The sequence below is a fragment of the Brassica napus genome, chromosome A8, assembly GCF_020379485.1.
Source record: "Brassica napus cultivar Da-Ae chromosome A8, Da-Ae, whole genome shotgun sequence".
Lineage (NCBI taxonomy): Eukaryota > Viridiplantae > Streptophyta > Magnoliopsida > Brassicales > Brassicaceae > Brassica > Brassica napus.
Window position 1 is genome coordinate 16957247 of NC_063441.1, and position 19978 is coordinate 16977224.

The 19978-nt window shown below is 29.0% G+C and overlaps 1 protein-coding gene and 1 pseudogene across 1 annotated transcript; one reads left to right on the top strand and one right to left on the bottom strand.

Annotated features, from left to right (window-relative positions):
- Positions 1-8374: 8374 nt before the first annotated feature.
- Positions 8375-10857, top strand: LOC106361367 (probable trehalose-phosphate phosphatase H). The gene is made up of 12 exons (XM_013801103.3): positions 8375-8556; positions 8645-8847; positions 8934-9074; positions 9173-9244; positions 9327-9419; positions 9547-9600; positions 9694-9795; positions 9929-10006; positions 10084-10153; positions 10246-10316; positions 10437-10529; positions 10652-10857. Exons 1-12 carry the CDS (start codon positions 8553-8555, stop codon positions 10706-10708), a joined length of 1038 nt encoding a protein of 345 aa, XP_013656557.2. The 5' UTR covers positions 8375-8552; the 3' UTR covers positions 10709-10857.
- A 5693-nt stretch (positions 10858-16550) lies between these two features.
- LOC111213870 lies at positions 16551-19073 on the bottom strand (annotated as a pseudogene).
- Between the last annotated feature and the right edge of the window lie 905 nt (positions 19074-19978).

Sequence of the window (19978 nt, forward strand, 5' to 3'; positions counted from 1 at the left end):
TTTTACGATCTTATGTTCATTTCTTTTCTATTTCTTCTAAAGAAATCCTTTTATAAAAAACAAATTCATGAATATTTATCCACGAGAATATTTTGAAAGGTTTATGTTGCCTTTGTGTTTATTGTGGAAGGAAGAGGGTCAGAGAGGGGTCCATAATTGACATATAAGAACACATAAACCACAGAGTTTGATTCTTTAAGGTAAAGAATCTCTGCAATACAACAAATTTGGTTTTTAGTTAAAAAAAAAACAAATGTTAAAAATGTTAAAAATTATGTATAACTAATTTAAGGAGGTGTATTCAACTACTAATTTTAAGTGACTGATATTAAAATGACAAATCTACTATTATTCAAACGTGGATTAAAAAAAAATTAAAAGTCTAGTGTTTGAACTTATCATTTAATAAAATACTCTGAAATCTACTATTATTAAAAAAAATAACTTGGAGATTATAAAATATTTTAGTTACTTCTAAAATATTTAAGAAAGGTTCCTTAGTTATAAAAATAAAAATCTATATAAAATCCTAGAATTGACAAAAATCACATAAAATTCTCAGATTTGCCAAAAAAATCATCTAAAAACTTATTAACAATCAAACACTTTACATTTCATATTCAATATATCCCTCTAAAAGTATATACGTAGCCAGTATAGTATTATTATTAAAATTATACAGATAAAAATAACAAAACAGCCTTATCCAACTCCAAGATTCTGATTCTTTTCTTTCCGCACATACAGACAGTATCCCACACGCCAAAAGTTGAAATGGAGGTTTGTAAACTTTTAGTTCTTTATAACTACTAAATATTTATTTTATACTGGCATATACTTGAATAAACTAATGTTGCATAGATATATTGATCTATATGTTTAGTTCTTTTGAAATTTATTGATATATATTTGTTGGAATCATTATACAAAAGTACCATTATAGGCCTTTTGGGCATGGTATAGCAGAATTGGGGATAATTGGGCCAAAGTATGGATGATATACTACTAGTGTTTTTAGTGAGTATGACCCAAAAAGATTGGATTCTGATTCGATTTGTAAACCCAGGCCCGATAAGCTTTCAGAAAAAACAATATTTATACTAAAATTGGTCAGCCCATTGATGTAGGTACAATTGATTAAACAAATTTCATAAATTAATTGAATGGTATTTAGTGTTAAGAGAGATTTTAATTATATAATATTTATTTAATGTGGCTTAATTAACAGTCATAAATTTTTGTAATTTATCTTTCTAATAATTTGGTTCATATTATAATTAATTTGATTTTTTTATAATTAGTGTTAAGCATTTATCTTTAAATAATATATATTTTGAAAATTTTCATACTTATTTTTGTTACTATATTTATTGTACATTGTAGCTATTTTCAATGTATAATGTTTATATATATATATATATATATATATATATATAACTTTTAATGTAATGGCTATTATTGAATTATTATGTTACATAAAAAAACGCAATAATGTTTTATTATTTATATTTATTTTGATCATTAATTATTTGAATGTTTTAATCAATTATAATGTTCTAATAAATAAATGAATTTAATTTGAAAACTTACAAAAAGGCTGGATCCAAAGGAAAGATTATGTTTTAATAAGAAAGATTTCATCAATTGATTTCTTTATATTTTCCATCGCATGCCAAATATATAGCATATGCAGTATAACCCCTATCTTATATATTAAAACAGAAGTCACAATCTTGATTCATGTGTGATTTTTTTTAAAAATGGACCTAATGGACCTATTCATAGAAATTCATACTACATTTTAATTCAGACTAATAATAAATAGAATTTTTAAAATGTTTTAATCATAATATCTTTTGATATCTTTTCATTTTAAATATAAATATATTTATTTTAAAAGTCTAACAAATCTGTTTGAAAAGATTTTTACAAGATCTTCATTTTCGAAATTATATTTAAATATTTTCACTAATTTCAAAATTAGTTTAAAATATTATTATACATTAATATATTCAGTTATATAAAATGAAACATAAAAAAATCTATAATATTTTATTTATTATATAATCATAATCAATCATATTAAAATAAAATTATTATATTGAGCTAAATAAAATTATTATATTGAGCTAAATATAATAAAATTATATTAAATTCATATATTTATATATTTTATTTTCGTAATTAAAAAATATTTATGTTCAAAAATAAAATCTAATATGTTGGTAAGATGGGTTAACATTATCAAACTATATAATACATGTATAAAAATTAACATGTATTTCTTTAAAGTTAATAATATAAAATCTTTGTAACTACTTTAATCATAATATATTTTCATTTTAAATATAATATATATTTCTATTATATTTTAAAAATTCTAATAAATTTGTGTAAAAATATTTAAACAATAACTTAATGTATTTTAAGTTATCGTTTAGAAATGAAAATAAATAAATTATATCATATTTTATCTACTTTTATAGTCATGATCATGTTAAAATATAATTATTATACTAAAATAAATATGATAAAATTATATTCAATTGATAAATTTATAAATTTTATTTTCATAACTATAAACTATTTATTTAAAATATAATATGATGATAGAACAGCTTAAAATTAACAAACTATATAATACATGTCTAAAAATTAACATATCTTACACTTTTATATATACAATAATAAATTATCTAAAATGAATAAGCATAAAAATATTGGTAAAAAGAAATCCAGTTTTGAAATACGGATCAGAATTTAGCCTAAATTAAATACAAAATATTTTTTAAATATATTTTCTCATGAATATATTAATTTGCTTAATAACTAAATGCAAATACAATAAGATAAAATATAATAAGAAGTGGCAAATACATAAAGTTTAAACAATTAATTAATTATAACATGTAAATTATAAAATTATTGTATTTGAAATAGTTATATAAATATTTAAGTATATGATTAACATTAAAAATATATACCACTTATGTTCTAAAACAATAATTTATGTATAAAAAAGTGAAAACGAACACCCGTGCGGTTGCACGGGTCAAAATCTAGTAAATTATTATTTCATAAATTAGCAGAATTCTTAAATCTTAAATTAGATCTGGTATTTTTTATAAATTGATCTCTCTAAAATTAATAAAATATTATAATCTAAATGTGATTAATCTATATAAATCTACTATATATAATTTCATCCAGTTGGGAGTAGATATATGATTGAAGTGTTTGTAGTGTAGATCTAGACGTGTATACAGTAATATACACGTCAAACTTTAAATATATGTGTTTATAATATATATACACATTAATGTGATAGAGGTACGTGCTTGGTCGATTAAGGACAAGATAAAGAGAACATTAGAGGATATTTCAACTTTATGAGTTTAGATAAAATAATAATGTTTTGTTTCTTATATATCTAATCATATAAAACAAAAGGGGGCTTAGGATTAATCTCTAATGCAAGACACGTCGAAAGTGAACAACTCCAACGCGAAGCTTACTATGATCCATTTCTAATTCTTTACAAATATCACAATCAGTTCAACTAGTATCTGTTCAAAACCGTCGTACGATTTCATTTTGTAATATACACACATGATCTTTAATGGATTGTCTTTTCACGTTGTTAGAATGGTTAAACAGTTGATCATTTTCTAAAAGAGAACTAAAATAATTCCGTGATCGACATCCCTAGCTACATTTATGCACTGTGTGGTTCGCGTGGTATAGATATATGTATTTTTAGTGATTAGATTGGATTCAATATTACAATGATATGCTTTTGAGTTATTTAATTTGCGCGTTTAGCGGTACAATGAATTCAATATAGTATAGACATAATTCACATCGCGACAATTCAGCTATAGATATCATACAAATGGAGATCACATTTATAACCAGGTAATTTCCTTTACGGATATTTCATAACTAAAAGTATATAAGTATATATATATATATATTGAACTTCATCGCATGAAAACGAGCTGCGATGATTAACATATATGCATTTCAGATACGTTTAAAGGAAGATCATATCAACCTCAAAGCTTTAATTATCGAAAAGGTGTCGGTCCATTAAAGGTCTGATGAAGGCCATGGAGATATAAAGAGAAGCCACCCAAGTTGTAGATTGGCGACTCTTGGAGATGATAAAGAGTAACCTAAGACATTTCCTTTTAACACATATATCGATGATTATAAAGTAAGAACGTGCTTGTTTTACTCTTTAGCGAATTTTCTGCACTACATATTTAGCCCCAACACTTCTGAAAGGTTCTCAGTAAACCTTAATATATATCTCTGTTTTATTTTATGTGGTGATGGTTGGAATTGGTAGTACATACTTGATTTAAGAAAATAAAAGTATCCTAAAACAATATTGTGTGCATTTGTTGAAGAATAATTTTACATAGTACATTTTAAACTAGTATATTTTTTGTATATCGAGAGTGAAGAATCAAATGTGACATGAAAAATAAGTTGTACGAGTTCATTATGATCGTATATATGTGCATGTTCATTTTTATTTCCCGAACCTTAGCAAATCGATCATTTCTAGATATTATAATTGAGCTATTTATATAATTAACAAACTAATACATAGCTTGTGCTTAATTTATTACTTTTATAAATAGTGGAAAAGGTCTCAATGATTGGGGCATTTTGGCCTAAGATTATATCATTACACCAATATCAGAAGCCAAAATCTTAGTTTAATAGTAGCATATAGTATCTATGTGATCTATAATATTCTTCATATATAGTAATTACAGTGTTTATTGCATATATAGGTTCATATAATGTAGCCGTGGATCAACTCTACAAAATAAATTAAACGATTTAGAATGTTTTACTGGTTGGTTGGGACGCCAGGTAAATTTAATTAGAATTTGGTGTCTAGAATGAAAATATATAGCAACTTGTTATTAAAGAAACGAGAGCAACTTGATGGAATAGTGAAATATATATTGACAAAAAGAATCGTTCCTTTTCTCCTTTCATAGGCGACGTCCATATAGTGATTTGTTAATATTCTCAAATTAAAGGCTATCAACTTTTTATATTCTTTTGAAATTTAACAAAACCTATCGTACATATAGATTTTCATAAATTTCATCACAACTATATATTTGGTTTATTTATGCAATATATTTGGTTTTACGGAAGAAAAGTATTAATTTTATGGAAGAAAGTATTAACCGGAAAGCAGGTATAGAGGACCTGTGAACACCCATGGACTATCCCACGTGGCGAATTCTGTCGAGGTTGCACGCTTGGGACCCACCAATCAAGAGTTACGCCGAAAAGTTTGGAGAAGCGGTTGCCGTTAACAGTTTAGTCAAAGCCATTGACTCAATTGTCAAGATTTTTATTTTCTCTCCCATTATTTGTTTTGTTTTTTTATATTTCCAAAAAGAAAAGAAGGTCAGATTTTTGATATTTAGGATTTTCATCATGTTTTTTCTAACGGGGTTATAATTATTCTATGCCTTTTCCATAAAGTACACAGTCCTGGAATTTACTCGTTTGGTGGTTTACAATAAGAGCTTGTCTCATCCAAAAATGTCATGTGATATAATTATATGGTCAAAGAAGTACTATAAAATATGTCTGATGCCTACGACATTATGCTTGGTTTTCTTAAAAGTGCTAACTTATTGAAAAAGGAATCGATGTAAATGTGGATGATGTCAAATTGTCAATCATTAACATGAATCTTACTTGTTACATATCGATAATTAATTGTCATTAGATTGTTTTAATTACTTATTTCGGAACTGTCTCCAGTAGTATAAACTTATAATCTTGTTCCAAATTTTTCTTTCGATCAGACGTAATTAACTAACCCATCATACCGCTTTAATATCATCCGATTTGAGGTAAGTAAGGATTCGATAAGAGAGGGTTAACAAAAATGGGACAATTATTTGCATATGTACTACTGTGCCTCGTAGGGATCCACATGTTTGGTAGTGACACTCTCGATTCGTTACATGTGATGTGTCGGTTCGGAATTTTGCTTTTGAACATTGCCTAAATGCCATTGCAATTAGACGCATATATTACTTTCATGCAATTCACACACACAAACTCACGTATACCGGTATAAATATATGTATCATATAATGATATATGTCAATTTCTTGGTTATTTAATTTTTAGAAAAATATATCCAAATAGCACTAATTCATGTTTTATGACAAAATTAGCACATAAAAAATCTCACGTTTTATCAAAGATAAAAAAAATATTTCTTATTTTGATTTAGATTTTAGTTACTAAGGGTTAGGATTTAGAATTCAGAATTTTGATTTAGATTTTATCATTGTATGCTATTTTGGATTTTTAACACTATTTTGGAGATTTTTCCTAATTTTGTATACTAAGTTTAGGTTTGTTCAAGCTAAGTATTACGACGAGAAAACTTTTTTATGCATTGTATATATGTGCTTTATAATTCGCCAAGCAGATCATACAAACGTTGGTTAAGAATATCAAATTTAATTCAAATTTTAGGTGTTAATTACTTTTGGAGACTGATGATTTATGTTTTATGGACCTGTCAGAAGTAATATCAAAATGTGATATTAGTTGTTTTTATGTATGTGAAACGTTTGAACTTTTCATGTTATCTATTCTAGGAGTGTGATTGGATGTACCTATATATTAGAGTAAAATTTTACTTTAACTTTAGTTTTTACTCTCATTTTCACTTCTTTCCACTAATCAAGTGAATAATATTTCAACCATTTTACTCAAAAATTTGAGAAAACTCAACAAAAGTAGAGTAAGATTTATCTCCACTTGTTTAAACTGAAAACATGTACGTACTCCCATTTTCTAATTTCTGTCCTCTTTTTCCCATTTTTTTCACCATTTACTCTTGTATTAACCAATCACGCCCTAAGTTGATCAAAAAAAAAACCAATCACACCCTAATTATGCTAATTAAAAGTTCTACGCAAATGTAAACCGAACTATTTGAAAAGAATGGTCACGAGAATAATCTTAGACTCTTTTAGTCCCACAATCATGTTTTTCATGAGGTTTCCTTCTCCTAGAAGTCACTAAGAACCCTATTCAGATTCTTCAAATTTTCATAATTAAATCCTGAGCTAAGCATACGCGCGGGGGCATGCAGGTTTAAATATATCAATGAAATGTTCGATCAACTTGGTTGGTTAATTGATTTTAATACTCGTATACGATCCATAATCGATTCTGCAAATCATTCTTGGATAATTTATTGGATCGAAACTGACGACGGAATAAACCCGAATATATGCTTTGCACACAACTGTGATTCGAACTCTCGAGGAATCTCTATTAGTGATGACTGCTTACCCACGTGGTATTTAAAAAAAAATTCAACATCTATATAGTCTATAGACTAATAGCTATTAGCTAACAGAAATTATTAATGGAAATGTTCGATGCAACTACGAGACACTTGTCATTTTATAAAATTACATATTAGCGGGCATGATTGGCTGATGCACCACTAAAGTCCTTATTCGTAAATCGTAACCGTTAAAATAATGAGCTAACATGATTATTTTGTTTAATAGAAAATTCTTCAATTCATTTTGATTTTTTTTTTAAATTGCGGAACAATGTAATAGAATATGGGGTTTCGATTTTAATAGTACTCCGAATTAGATGATAAATATGGTTGCCTAATCTTTATTTTTTATAATGTACAACACATTTATAATAAGGCGAATTAATAAAGAAAAATATAGAACGGTCGATATCCCCAGAGTTTCCAAGAGAGCTAATCTAACTCAAGGAGTTAGGATATGCGTAGATGTATTTACTTCACATGTATCTCACCATAAGAAAATATTTTGTATGAATACATCTTTTGATGGAATCAAACAGTAAAACCTTTTAAAAGTATGTGTACTACAGAATTAGACTAATTAACAATATAGTATTTCTAAGTTAGTATATAATATACCAACACTCACTCATTATTAATTAGAACTCATGATTTATTGAAAAAAAACAAGTAAACTAAGAAAAAAATTTACCAGCAGACTAGCATATGTTGAAATTTTATGTATTTTGTAATTTTCATAAACCTTCCAAAAAAATTGCAACTTTACAATTTAATGCATAATATTATTTTGTTAATATTGCAACAAAAAAATAGAAGAAACTGAGAAAGCATATGGTGTAGTAATGGAAGGGGACCACGTAGCAGTTGCTGGGAACGCTGCAGCGCGAAGTTAACTTAACGATCGGTAAGAGCGGGAAAGGCGGAAAGCGCTTTGTAGGCCCCACAGTCGAATGGGTTCCAGCGTTCAGACACACCGCAATATCTGGTTTTCCTTTTTCTTTTTTAGTTAAGTAAAAATATTGCCCAAACATTAAAAGTTTTATGTTTTATTTTCCTATAATAATTTGCAACTATAAATTCAGACCATACCACACTTCAGCCTCTGTCTCTATCAAGCCCACACACACACTTACTGATTTACAATTTCACAACTCAAATCTCTTTCTCTTTCGGCTCATATTTGCAAACAGAAACAATGGGTACGTAAGTTGTTCAGTTTGTTAGATAATACGTAAAAAAACTTTTATATAGTTCATATGTCCTCATCTGTTTTTATGTTACTTTCAGTAAGATTCGTTGAAGAAAACACAAAACATATGGAAAAAGAAACAGGAAACATATCAAACACGGATGTAACGACGCTGAAGAAGAAAGTTCTTCAAGATCTTAGTATCAACAATGGAGGAGGATTTGTCAATTCATGGGTTGATTCCATGAGGGCTTGTTCTCCTACTCATCTCAAATCTTTGATGAAACAAAGCTCTTGGCTCGTACGTATATCATTCAGTGATCATCACGATTTTATATCTGCTTATCTACTCTCTTATAATAGACGAGGGTTGTATAATTTTTGTAGACAGAGCATCCATCAGCTTTAGATATGTTCGAAGAGATTCTTCATGTTTCTGAAGGAAAACAAATCGTTATGTTCTTGGATTATGATGGCACTTTATCCCCCATTGTTGATGATCCAGATCGAGCTTTCATGTCTAAGAAGGTTCATTTCTAAACCTATATATATAAACAATAGAAGAAATCTAATTATTCAAAAAGAAAATATGTTTTACTTATTCTGTTTTTCGGTCTGATTTTTAGATGAGAAGAACAGTAAGGAAACTAGCAATTTGCTTTCCGACTGCCATAGTTAGTGGGAGGTGCAGAGAAAAGGTATTTTAAATTTTAAAGTAGCGCGATTAATTATTAGTCATGACTAAATACTGAATCTAAATACAACAATGACAATATTCAGGTTTATAATTTCGTGAAATTGACTGAGTTGTACTATGCTGGAAGTCATGGCATGGACATCAAGGGACCAGCGCAAGGGTCCAAGTATAAGGAAGTAAGTTTTTTTTTCTATAGTGTTGATCAATTGAGTCTGTTGACGTAAATAAACCATTAATATTTTTCTACTTTAGATTTTTTTCTTATATATTTCTCATTTTCAAGTGTTATTATGAAAATTACAGGGTAAATCTCTTCTTTGCCAACCAGCTACAGAGTTCCTCCCCATGATCGACGAGGTCACATTCGCCTTCAAGATCCAGTCTCATATATATATAATAAGAAAAAGCTACTTTATTGTTACTTACATTATTTTAAATGTTTTTGTGCAGGTTTATCAAAAATTAGTGGAGAAAACAAAAGTAACTCCTGGAGCGAACGTAGAGAACAATAAGTTTTGTGCCTCTGTTCACTTCCGACGCGTAGATGAGAAAGTACGATAATATTCTATTTATTGTTCTATTTAATATTCTATTATTACTGTGACAAAAAAATAAAATGAGGCGATTAATTAATTTTTTTTCTTTTCTTTTTGATCAAATAATTAATTAATTTATATATTGACAGAACTGGAGTGATCTGGCTAATCAAGTTGGATCAGTAATTAAGGAATACCCTAAACTCCGTATTACTCAAGGAAGAAAAGTAAGATATTAATATTGTTTACTTAATGGTTTTATGTTTACTTTATTAATGGGTTATGTTTTGGTATAATCGTTCAGGTTTTGGAGATTCGTCCTATCATTAAGTGGGATAAAGGCAAAGCACTAGAGTTTTTATTAGAGTCACTTGGTAAAATCTTCACCAACTAATTAATTATGATCAGTAACATGACTACTGTTGAGATCAATAGTATTAATTAAAATTAATATTGGCCTGCGTAGGGTATGCTAATTGTACTGACGTTTTCCCCATTTACATCGGCGATGATCGCACAGACGAAGATGCATTTAAGGTATATATATATAACATCGTAATTACTGTAATATTCAAATTAAATCGTTATTGTTCTTTTGCCCAAGAAAAAAAGTTATTTTCAACGATCTAAGTAAATTTGATTCAACTGATGTTGTAGATATTAAGAGACAAAAGACAAGGTCTTGGCATTCTTGTATCCAAATTTCCGAAGGAGACTAATGCGTCTTATTCTCTGCAAGAGCCTGATGAGGTATTAAGTTTGTAGTTCGACCTATGTTATTAAGTTCCTATTAAATAATTTACAGTTCCTTAAACTGTTCTTTATTGTGCATATGTCATTAACTGACCACACCATTTTTAAATTATTCACAGGTTATGGATTTCTTGCAACGTCTAGTGGAATGGGAACAACTGAGATCTGGCGCATGATGAGAGCTATAAGTACATATATATATAAGAATGAAATCTTTTTTAATAACTTGTTAATCTAGTTTTTCCCTATTGTACTCACCGTATCTTTGACAAACAAAGAAAACAAATTGTACTCAACGCGTATGTATAAAATCTTATTACTAATTGTTGTCAATTCTTAAAGAACATAGTTTACATAATTGCGATTAGTTTTGTACTCCCACTGTTTCTAAAAGTAGAATTTTCTAGAGTTATTTTTTGTTCCAAAATAATAGATTATTTTAAATTTTAAAATATTTTTAATAGTTAATATTGATAAATTGTATGCTTTAAAAAAAAATTGAAAATATTTGAATTGATTAAATACTATTGATTGATGGTTACTGGGAAATGTAGAGTAAAATAAATAATAAATTTAATTGTAAACATTTATTATATTCTTAATATGCGTGAATACTCTATAAAATCTTTCTTTCATAAACGTAAGGAGTATAATTTTTTTGAGCATGTATATAAATACTTGACATATATCATCTAAATTTTATCATGATTCTAAAAATGAAATGAAACTATAATGGTATAAGTAACTCTATCATATCAGTATTAAATTATATTTCAGTCTTTAATAAGTTTTTTTGGATTTTAAGTTCAAAATAATGACAATTAATCAAAGTACACAAATTCTATCAGATATTGATGGGGAAATCGGCCAATTCCTACATCAACAAGGACCAACGGTCCCGATCAGTACATAAACATGTTATCTGTGCGAAAACATACATCAACTACTAGAAAGTTTAATTTTCATACGCAAACTTTCAAAATTTAGTTTTATCATACATTGACTTAATTTCCGTTAGTCAAACGTTGAGCTGTCGTTAACCAGTAACAGAAAATCGGCTAATTCCTACATCAACAGTGATCAATGGTCCAGATCAATACATAAACACTTCACCTGTACAAAAACATACATCAACTAATACAAAATTTAAATTCAATACATGAACTTTCGAAATCTGTTTTTAACATACACTAAAGCTTGACATGCGCGTCCGTGCGGATATTTGTTGTTAATTTTTTTATAAATTGTTTAGTGACATTCCTAAATATATAAATTTTTGTTAATTATTATGTGCCTATACATAAAAACCAAAGCCATCCGGATCTGAAAGACCCTATTCGAATCTCACCCAAAATTTTATAATACCCGAACAAAGCATAATTTCAAAACCTAAAAAAATTTGATATCCGAAAGAACCAATCCATACCCAACCGTATACTTGATATCCATATCTTAATGAAGTAGTTAAGAAGTATAAAAAAAATGTAAAAGATATAATAAAACACTTAAAAATAGGTAAGTTCTGTTTTATATTTTTATAAGACATGCTGTCAAATTATTTGAAAAAAATGCAATTAATAAAGTAGTTAAGTTGAGTGAAAATAAGGAAAGAAAAAATGTAATAAATCTGTTGAAAATAATGTTAGTTTTATTTTGTAATTAAATTTAATAAAATAGATTTACCTAATTTCCACTAGTCAAATAATACCGAAAATAAATGGTATGTCATGTATTGATTAAGTAAAGTTTTTTATTGTATTATGTGATAATTAAACCATAGTACGTAGTAATTGACAGAGAGAAATGAAAATGTTTAGCTTATCGAAGAAATTCTCTTTTCTCTTTGTTCAATTTTGTCTTCTTTCATTTTTTTGGTGTTAGTGTTTTCTGTTGTCGTAAAAGTTGAAGAAAAAATTAAAGAGAAAAACTAACTAATAAATTACACACAAAAAAAATCGTTTGACATACATGATTTATTTTTCTCATTTAATTACCGCGTAATACAGTTTAATTACCACATAATACATTAAAAACCTTACTTAATCAATACGTGACAGACAATTTATCTTCGATATTATTTGACTAGTTGAAGTTAGGTAAATATCAAGCTTTAACGTATGTTAAAACCAGATTTCAAAAGTTCATGTATTGAATTTGAATTTTGTATTAGTTGATGTATGTTTTTGCACAAGTAAAGTGTTTATGTATTGATATGTATCATTGGTCCCTGTTGTTGTAGGAATTAGCCGGTTTTCTATTACCGGTTAACGACAACTCAACGTTTGACTAACGGAAATTAGGTCAATGTATGATAAAACCAAATTTTGAAAGTTCATGTATGAAAATTAAATTTTGTACTAGTTGATGTATGTTTTCGCACAGGTAACATGTTTATGTACTGATCGGGACCGTTGATCCTTGTTGATGTAGGAATTAGCCGATTTCCCGATATTGATGTAATTAGCACGGTTCAGTTCAGGGTTGAATGTTTGATAATAGTCAATCAAATATACTACTAACTTACTTTTAAATCAAAATTTTGAGTTTTTATATTCTTATTCTGATTCTCCATTTCATATTTAAAAGAGTAAACCTAAAATATCTGAACTAAATAAAAAATCGGTTTCTATTATATTGCCAAATTAGAATTTTGAATAAAAATTGGTTTTAAAATTTTGGCGGTGAGATGCTTCTTTATTTTGATAGATATATACTATCAATTTATACTTTTCAAAATACTTTTTATTTTTGTTTTTGTTTTTGAGTAGGTTATATAATCGACTGCCAGTTAATATTCTTAACCATGTTTTGGGAGTTATTTTTCAGGTTTTAATTTTAATGTTTGTATATTTTATTTTTAAAAAGTGATAAATCTTTGTAAAATGATTAAATCACACATGTACACCATTTATTTGTTTTCATTTCTCTGATTATATATATACTATTAGGAAATTTTAAACTTTAAACTACATACACATTAGTTTTTACAAAACATAAATTATTAAAAAAATTATTTGAAAACCATTTTCTATTTATTTAATTCCTTAACTCATTGTTATTTGTTGGTAAATTTTTGATACTTTCCAAAAAAATTAGAATTTAGACAGTCTAATATTAATATTTGAATTGTTATAGGGTCACCATCCCATGTGGTCAATTCAATATTTTGACTCTGAGAGAAGATGCAAAATAAGACTTTTCAATATTTTCCTTATAACTAATGTAAGGAAAAAACAACTAGCTCTAGTTAATTAACATGTTCAAAGTACCAACTTGATTGACTTCTTATATCCTAGACGTGGACCTAATTATAAGTGTGTTTGAAGTCATCAGAGATTAGGAAGAAAACATTTTGTTAATGACTGTAGGTAATTAGATAAATAATTATCGTTATTTAGGCTTTGATTAGGGTTTCGTCTTACGTTATTGGCTGTCAACTTTAGAACAAACCATTAGTGATACTACACCCATTTCTCCCGACATGCCACAAGAAGATCGTTGTGAGATTTGGTGGCGTATTAATTTATAGCTTTAACTATACGATCCATTAACTAGTTTAAATGTTAAAGCTCCAAAATTGTTATCGCAGTAATATTTTAATCTATATGAATTATGAAGTGCGTATACATTTTAAACGACCCTAAGTTCTTAGGGAGACTCCTATGCTACAGAAAAATAATTGAGAATTAAGCCAATTGGCTCGTGAACTGTGAAGCTTGTCTGAGATTTCCAATCACACCATCATTGACACGTGTTATCACTAAATTAACTAATGTATTTTCTTATTCAAACTATTTAACAAACCTCGGAGTATTTAATGTATATCGACTACACAAACCCTAATTTGCTTTTATTAATAAGGGAAGCAACTCTAGATCCGAATCTTTCATAGAATCATATGTGTCATAAATCATAATGCGTCTGAGAATTGAGTCGTTTGGCAATGTTCTGTAAAATATAAAAACATAGTTACGATAAATTTCGAACTCTCGCCAACTATTTTACCAAATAATTAGAGTTTAGCAAGGAAATTCTATCGTATTCTTTTTAAAATTGGTTACTCATAAGAAATTTGGAAAACAGAATTACCTATTTGTAGAATTTAAAATATGAAAAATGCAAAACCGAGGACAAGGTTTGAGACTTTGACCTTATATTATATATGTCCACTATGATTAAATCAAGCAATATTAATAAGTACTCCTTCCGTTTTTTAATATAAGTCGTTTTAGAAGAAAAAAATTTGTTCCAAATTATATGTCGTTTTCGGTTTTCTATGTAAAATTTATTAACAATTAATGTTGTATAACCAACTGTAATATATCTTATATTTTTCTATTGGTTGAATTGTGTGGTTAGGTAAATAATTAATGATGTTTTTGTTTAGAAAATATAAGAAATTAATGGTTTTTTTAATCTACGTGCATAGCTGTAAAACGACTTATATTAAAAAACGGAGGGAGTATGTACTATCATTATTATTATTTTGGCTTAAACACTTTTTCCTACTCTGGCTTAAGAAAAAAAAACCCTATTCCATTGGGTTAGGAATTTCAACTAAGAAAAAGCATAGGTTAACAATGCATGACTCTAAACAATATCTTAAAACTTGTTGGAAAGAAAAAAAGTTAGTAGTGAAGAGTTGGAATCCACCAGAAAAGGTGAGATAGATTCTCTATAATTTCACCTTTTAAACTTTAATTTCTACAACTATGTCTTTTGAAAAATAAATATCTCAGGCTCCAATTATTGACCGACTAAAATTCATAATCCTAGAAACACGATAATAGTAGTATTCGACCAATTATTGTTCGCCGTAATTTTCTAAGTTCGTAGACCTTTTCTTTTACACATAGGCCAATCTTAAGAGATTTATTCATTCAAGAAAGTATGAAAATAATGCATGCATTCTTGTAAATTATAGTTTGATATCAAGTGAATGCAAGCGTACTGAAGCTAACGTGCTTCACTTTGACATAAATAAATTGGAAATTTCGGGCATTACTTTCCTTGTAATAATAATGTTAGCACTTTAACTCAATAAAAACATAGCCGAGATTAAATTTCTAAGGAACCTGCCCAAATCGACTATTCTCCAAAAAGTTCGACGTATATATATATATAAATATTCCACGAATCGTATTTCTTGTTAAATGTAATAATCTTTAATGTTTTAATGAAATATATTTAAAGAAATATGTGTAAAGACGAAACACATAGAAAGTTTCCTAAACTTGTAATAAGTAAAACAATAAGCAATTAATCAAAACAATAAAAATTAGGTAAATGAACCCTTCAATTAATTAAATCCAAGACCAGCAAGACTTGCGTACTTATGTATTATATAATACCTCATTGGATGTATCTACAATGTAAAGAAATTATATATTATAGTTGTTCATTAGAAACCCCAAGAACAGTTCACATGACCAAGATTCCTTTTTTCTTGAACCATCTGGGATCATCTTAAGGTGTTCTTATGAATGACTTTCTAACACGTGTTCTCTGAATGTTGTGTTCATACGCATACCACATCTAATATATAATATATATGTGTGTATGGGAAGTTCCAAACTCTTTGGCAGCATGTGGAAGCATGTGACTCAGATGCCCTCATTATAGGGAGCAGGACTTATGTGTCGATATTTTACTTGGACAATCTTCTCTAACTTGTTATAATTATTTGTTTACAAAGTCTAAATGATTTAGTGAATGGTTGATGGGCTTTAAACTAATTAAATCAAGGGAAATAAGAAAGTAATACTTTTATTTAAGGGGGAATACGGTTAAAGAAAGTACAAAAACCATAAAAAGAAACATAAATAAGAGATGGCAAGAACCATGCGTTCCAACGAGACCATGTGGAAGTGTAGGAGAAAAAGTTTGTATTGTTCTTTTTAATTTCCGGCGTTTAACTGGTATCACCAACCACTGGTCTCCAAATGGGATAGAAATTTTGATCACCAATAAAATTATATGAAGAACAAAACATGTCAAGTGTATTAATTTGTTTATGAAAATGATTTTCGAATAAGATGAGTATGAGGCTGTGGATTTTGTACACACAAGATTTTTCTAGGTGATCATCATATGATTTTTTTTCCTTTTATTAGACACGTTAGCCGGTGGCTCAAAGTAGTTCCACTGCGCAACTATTTTTTTTATAAACCTCGCCCATTTATGCATCTTCAGTGTAAATGGCCAATTTGCCTTGGCTGTTGATATCCACTATCTAGTTCCACTTAGGGGTTGATTGGTAAGTGTTGTAATTTCATTTTTTGACTGTAGAAATATTGTTGTGGTTTTTATTGTTTTGGCTTTGGATTTTTAATTTTTAAAAATCTTTAAATTTGGACTATAAGTTTTTGTCTCTCCAGAGAAATTGTAAAGACATAAATTCAAAGAAGTGTCGTGGATTTTATAAAATGGCTGTGAGCTTTAGAAAAAATAGAAATCAAGATAGTGTAGAATTAGTGCTCTAGAAAAAATGAGGCTGTAGAGAGCATTCACAGCCACTACCAATCACACCCTTATTCGCTAATTAAAGCTTAATGGGCTGTTGTGGTATGTGGTTAACTAGCATAATACCGATTCCAAAATCCATTGCACTAGCTATGGCAGTATACTATGGTGACCATATCTGAATGTATTCCCATTCGTGTTGCCAATAAATTATTTGAATATAGTACTTATTTTAGATAACTGCTTGTTTAAGAGCTAAATATAAAACCAACAATACACAACCATCAGAAAAAAGGCATTGTCGATGGTCAAATCAACAGTCTCGAAACAAAAGCATGACCACAGATATTTATCAAACAGGCTTCACTTCACAACGCAAGAAAACATACGATTTAGGAACCGTAAGGACAACACTAGCCCATTCAACCTTTCCCCAAACTTCCTCATCGTTGTTGCGCCTTTCAAGCGCAATCACCGCACACCAAATGTTCTTGTTTTGCCGACGAGGCGGAGCAAACTTTCCCCACAAGATCAACAGTTTTCCGCCGTAGTTAGCTATTTCAACAAAATAACAACGACGATTCCCATTCAATGTAGCCAAACCCATAACAGCTTTCCATTCATTATGCTTTATGTCATACCACAAGCAACTTTGTCTACCACATTGATACCTTACGTTATCTATCTCACACTCACTTTCGATCAAAAATGCTTCTGGAACATCCCATTTACCTTCTTTCGGATCATAAACATAATCCATCTCCTCAATGCCCCTAACGCAAATCTTTCCTAGTTTCACCTCCACTTTCTTAATCAAAGATACACGTAGCTCAGCTCCAGGGTCAGGTAAGGGTTCCCATGTTTGAGTCTTTGGATCGAAAACCTCAGCCCAATTCGTGGATTCATCTGCATGACAACCTCCCATCACGTAAATTTTATCATCAAAGACACACACAACGGCATTTGCTCTAGCTACCGTCATGCTAGGGGCCTGACGCCACGAGTAAGTACTCGTACAACGGACCCACATGACGGAGGAGGGAGTAATATTGTATTTGCTGATGGCGTATAACTCTGAACCAACCGCACATGTGAACATTGGTACACGTGGAGAATAAGACGAGGGTATTGGTACCAACATAGTGTTTCAGGTAGAGTTCTGTTTCTTCGTCTTACCGATGTTGTTGGTTAGGGTTTGGTCAGGTTTTAACCAGAGACTAAACCACGAGGTACGGGTTTTATCGGGCAGCTGTAAGCAGACGTGAAGGACGTTTTCATGGGTTTCAAGTTCCAATCTAGCCACGTAGAGCTCCATGGATAAGATGAGAGAGCAAAAGGTCTTGCAGACTAGGGAGAGTTTTGGATAGTAAGATTTCCATATTCGGGCTAGACAGTTTACAACTATTTCTTCTGGAAGTGATAACAACGACCGAGGAGATGGATTCTTCTTCTTCTTCTGCAGTTGTTCGACATCGGAACTCATAGCAGCTGAGATTGTAACAAAAGTAAGATCAAGCTTTGTAGATTATGATAAAATAAGAATTATCATATAGTGATCTTATGTTAAAAATACCTCTTCGCCTTCTTGAGATCAAACCAGCCTCGAGATGTTGTTTCTTCTGTATACTTCATTATTAAGGGTATTAATGGTGACCAAGGAACGATGAAAAATTATCAATTTCTTAATGTTCTTGAAAAAAATCATCATTCACAAGAAATAGTTTTTTCTTCTCATTCCCTACCATTCCTTTTTTTTTAGAGAAATAAAGAACAAAATTGTTCCTTGTTAAATTTGAGATGGAACAACCATTTCCTTTCATTCCTGCAATTTTATTCATCTATGTTCTTTTCCTATTCGTTCCTCTTGTTTTCAGAATGGTCACAGTCTTAGGTCTTTTATAAAAACCTGCATTCACAGTATATATACCATTTGTTTAACCTACTTGAAAACTGACCCATTGACTTAATATAAGTCAATGTCCGTCTTGAGAAGACAAAAGAGCCTTATAAGAAGGCTTCAAACAAGGCCTATTATTGAGCTCTGGAAACTCATGTGGTTCTAGTTTCTCACAAAGAAGCCCTCGTACGTCCAGATAAGTTTGCTTGCGGGTTAATTAATTGACGTGTGATCCAAAATTTGAAATGACTTTTTGTTTGTTTTGTTGAAATGAGTCTATGATAGTTAAAGAAATAAAGATAATTTCTGACAATAGTTAAGATCAATTAATTAATAATCTTATCTTATTTTGGATTTAACACCAAATTCACAGCACACGTACATATGTACTAGGTGTTTTGTCCGAATATGCGAGCATATTCATTTGACTTTCATCGATAAGTTATTGTTTATGCTTTCAAAAAGTTTACACCGAACAAAATTCATTAACATTTTTGAAAACTTTCACATGTTATAAATATATTTAAAAAATATTTTATATACTACATTTGTTGATAATAAGTAAATCTTATAAATAAAATTTTTCAAATCACTGAAATTTCCTTTTCGATTATACAACATTCAACTTTTATTTAATTAATATTTAATTATACATTTTGGTTTCTTAATTTTTAAAAATTTTATGATTGAAACATATTTTCAGATAATAACAGATTATATATGATTTGTCTTTTATTTTAAAATATATTTCTATCCTTTTAGCCAATTTATATTATATTAATAAATTATCTTATCTAATAAATAAATTCTATATATATTAAAAAGTGGCGTGTTCAAGTTGGGATACCTCCTCTGAATCCCGATCTATACTATTAAGAACTCTCTTTCAGAAAAATACTGAATTTCATAATAGTGAAATCCCAAAACTAAAGTTAATACTAACAAAAAAATCTGTGAAGAATATAGATAACATGATTTACTGCATGACTTCCTAAACCATGAGAAAACTGCGGATGCACAATCTTTATGTGTTCATGTAACGATACACAATAAAACAAACATTGGACTCTTATTTAAGAGCTGGTTC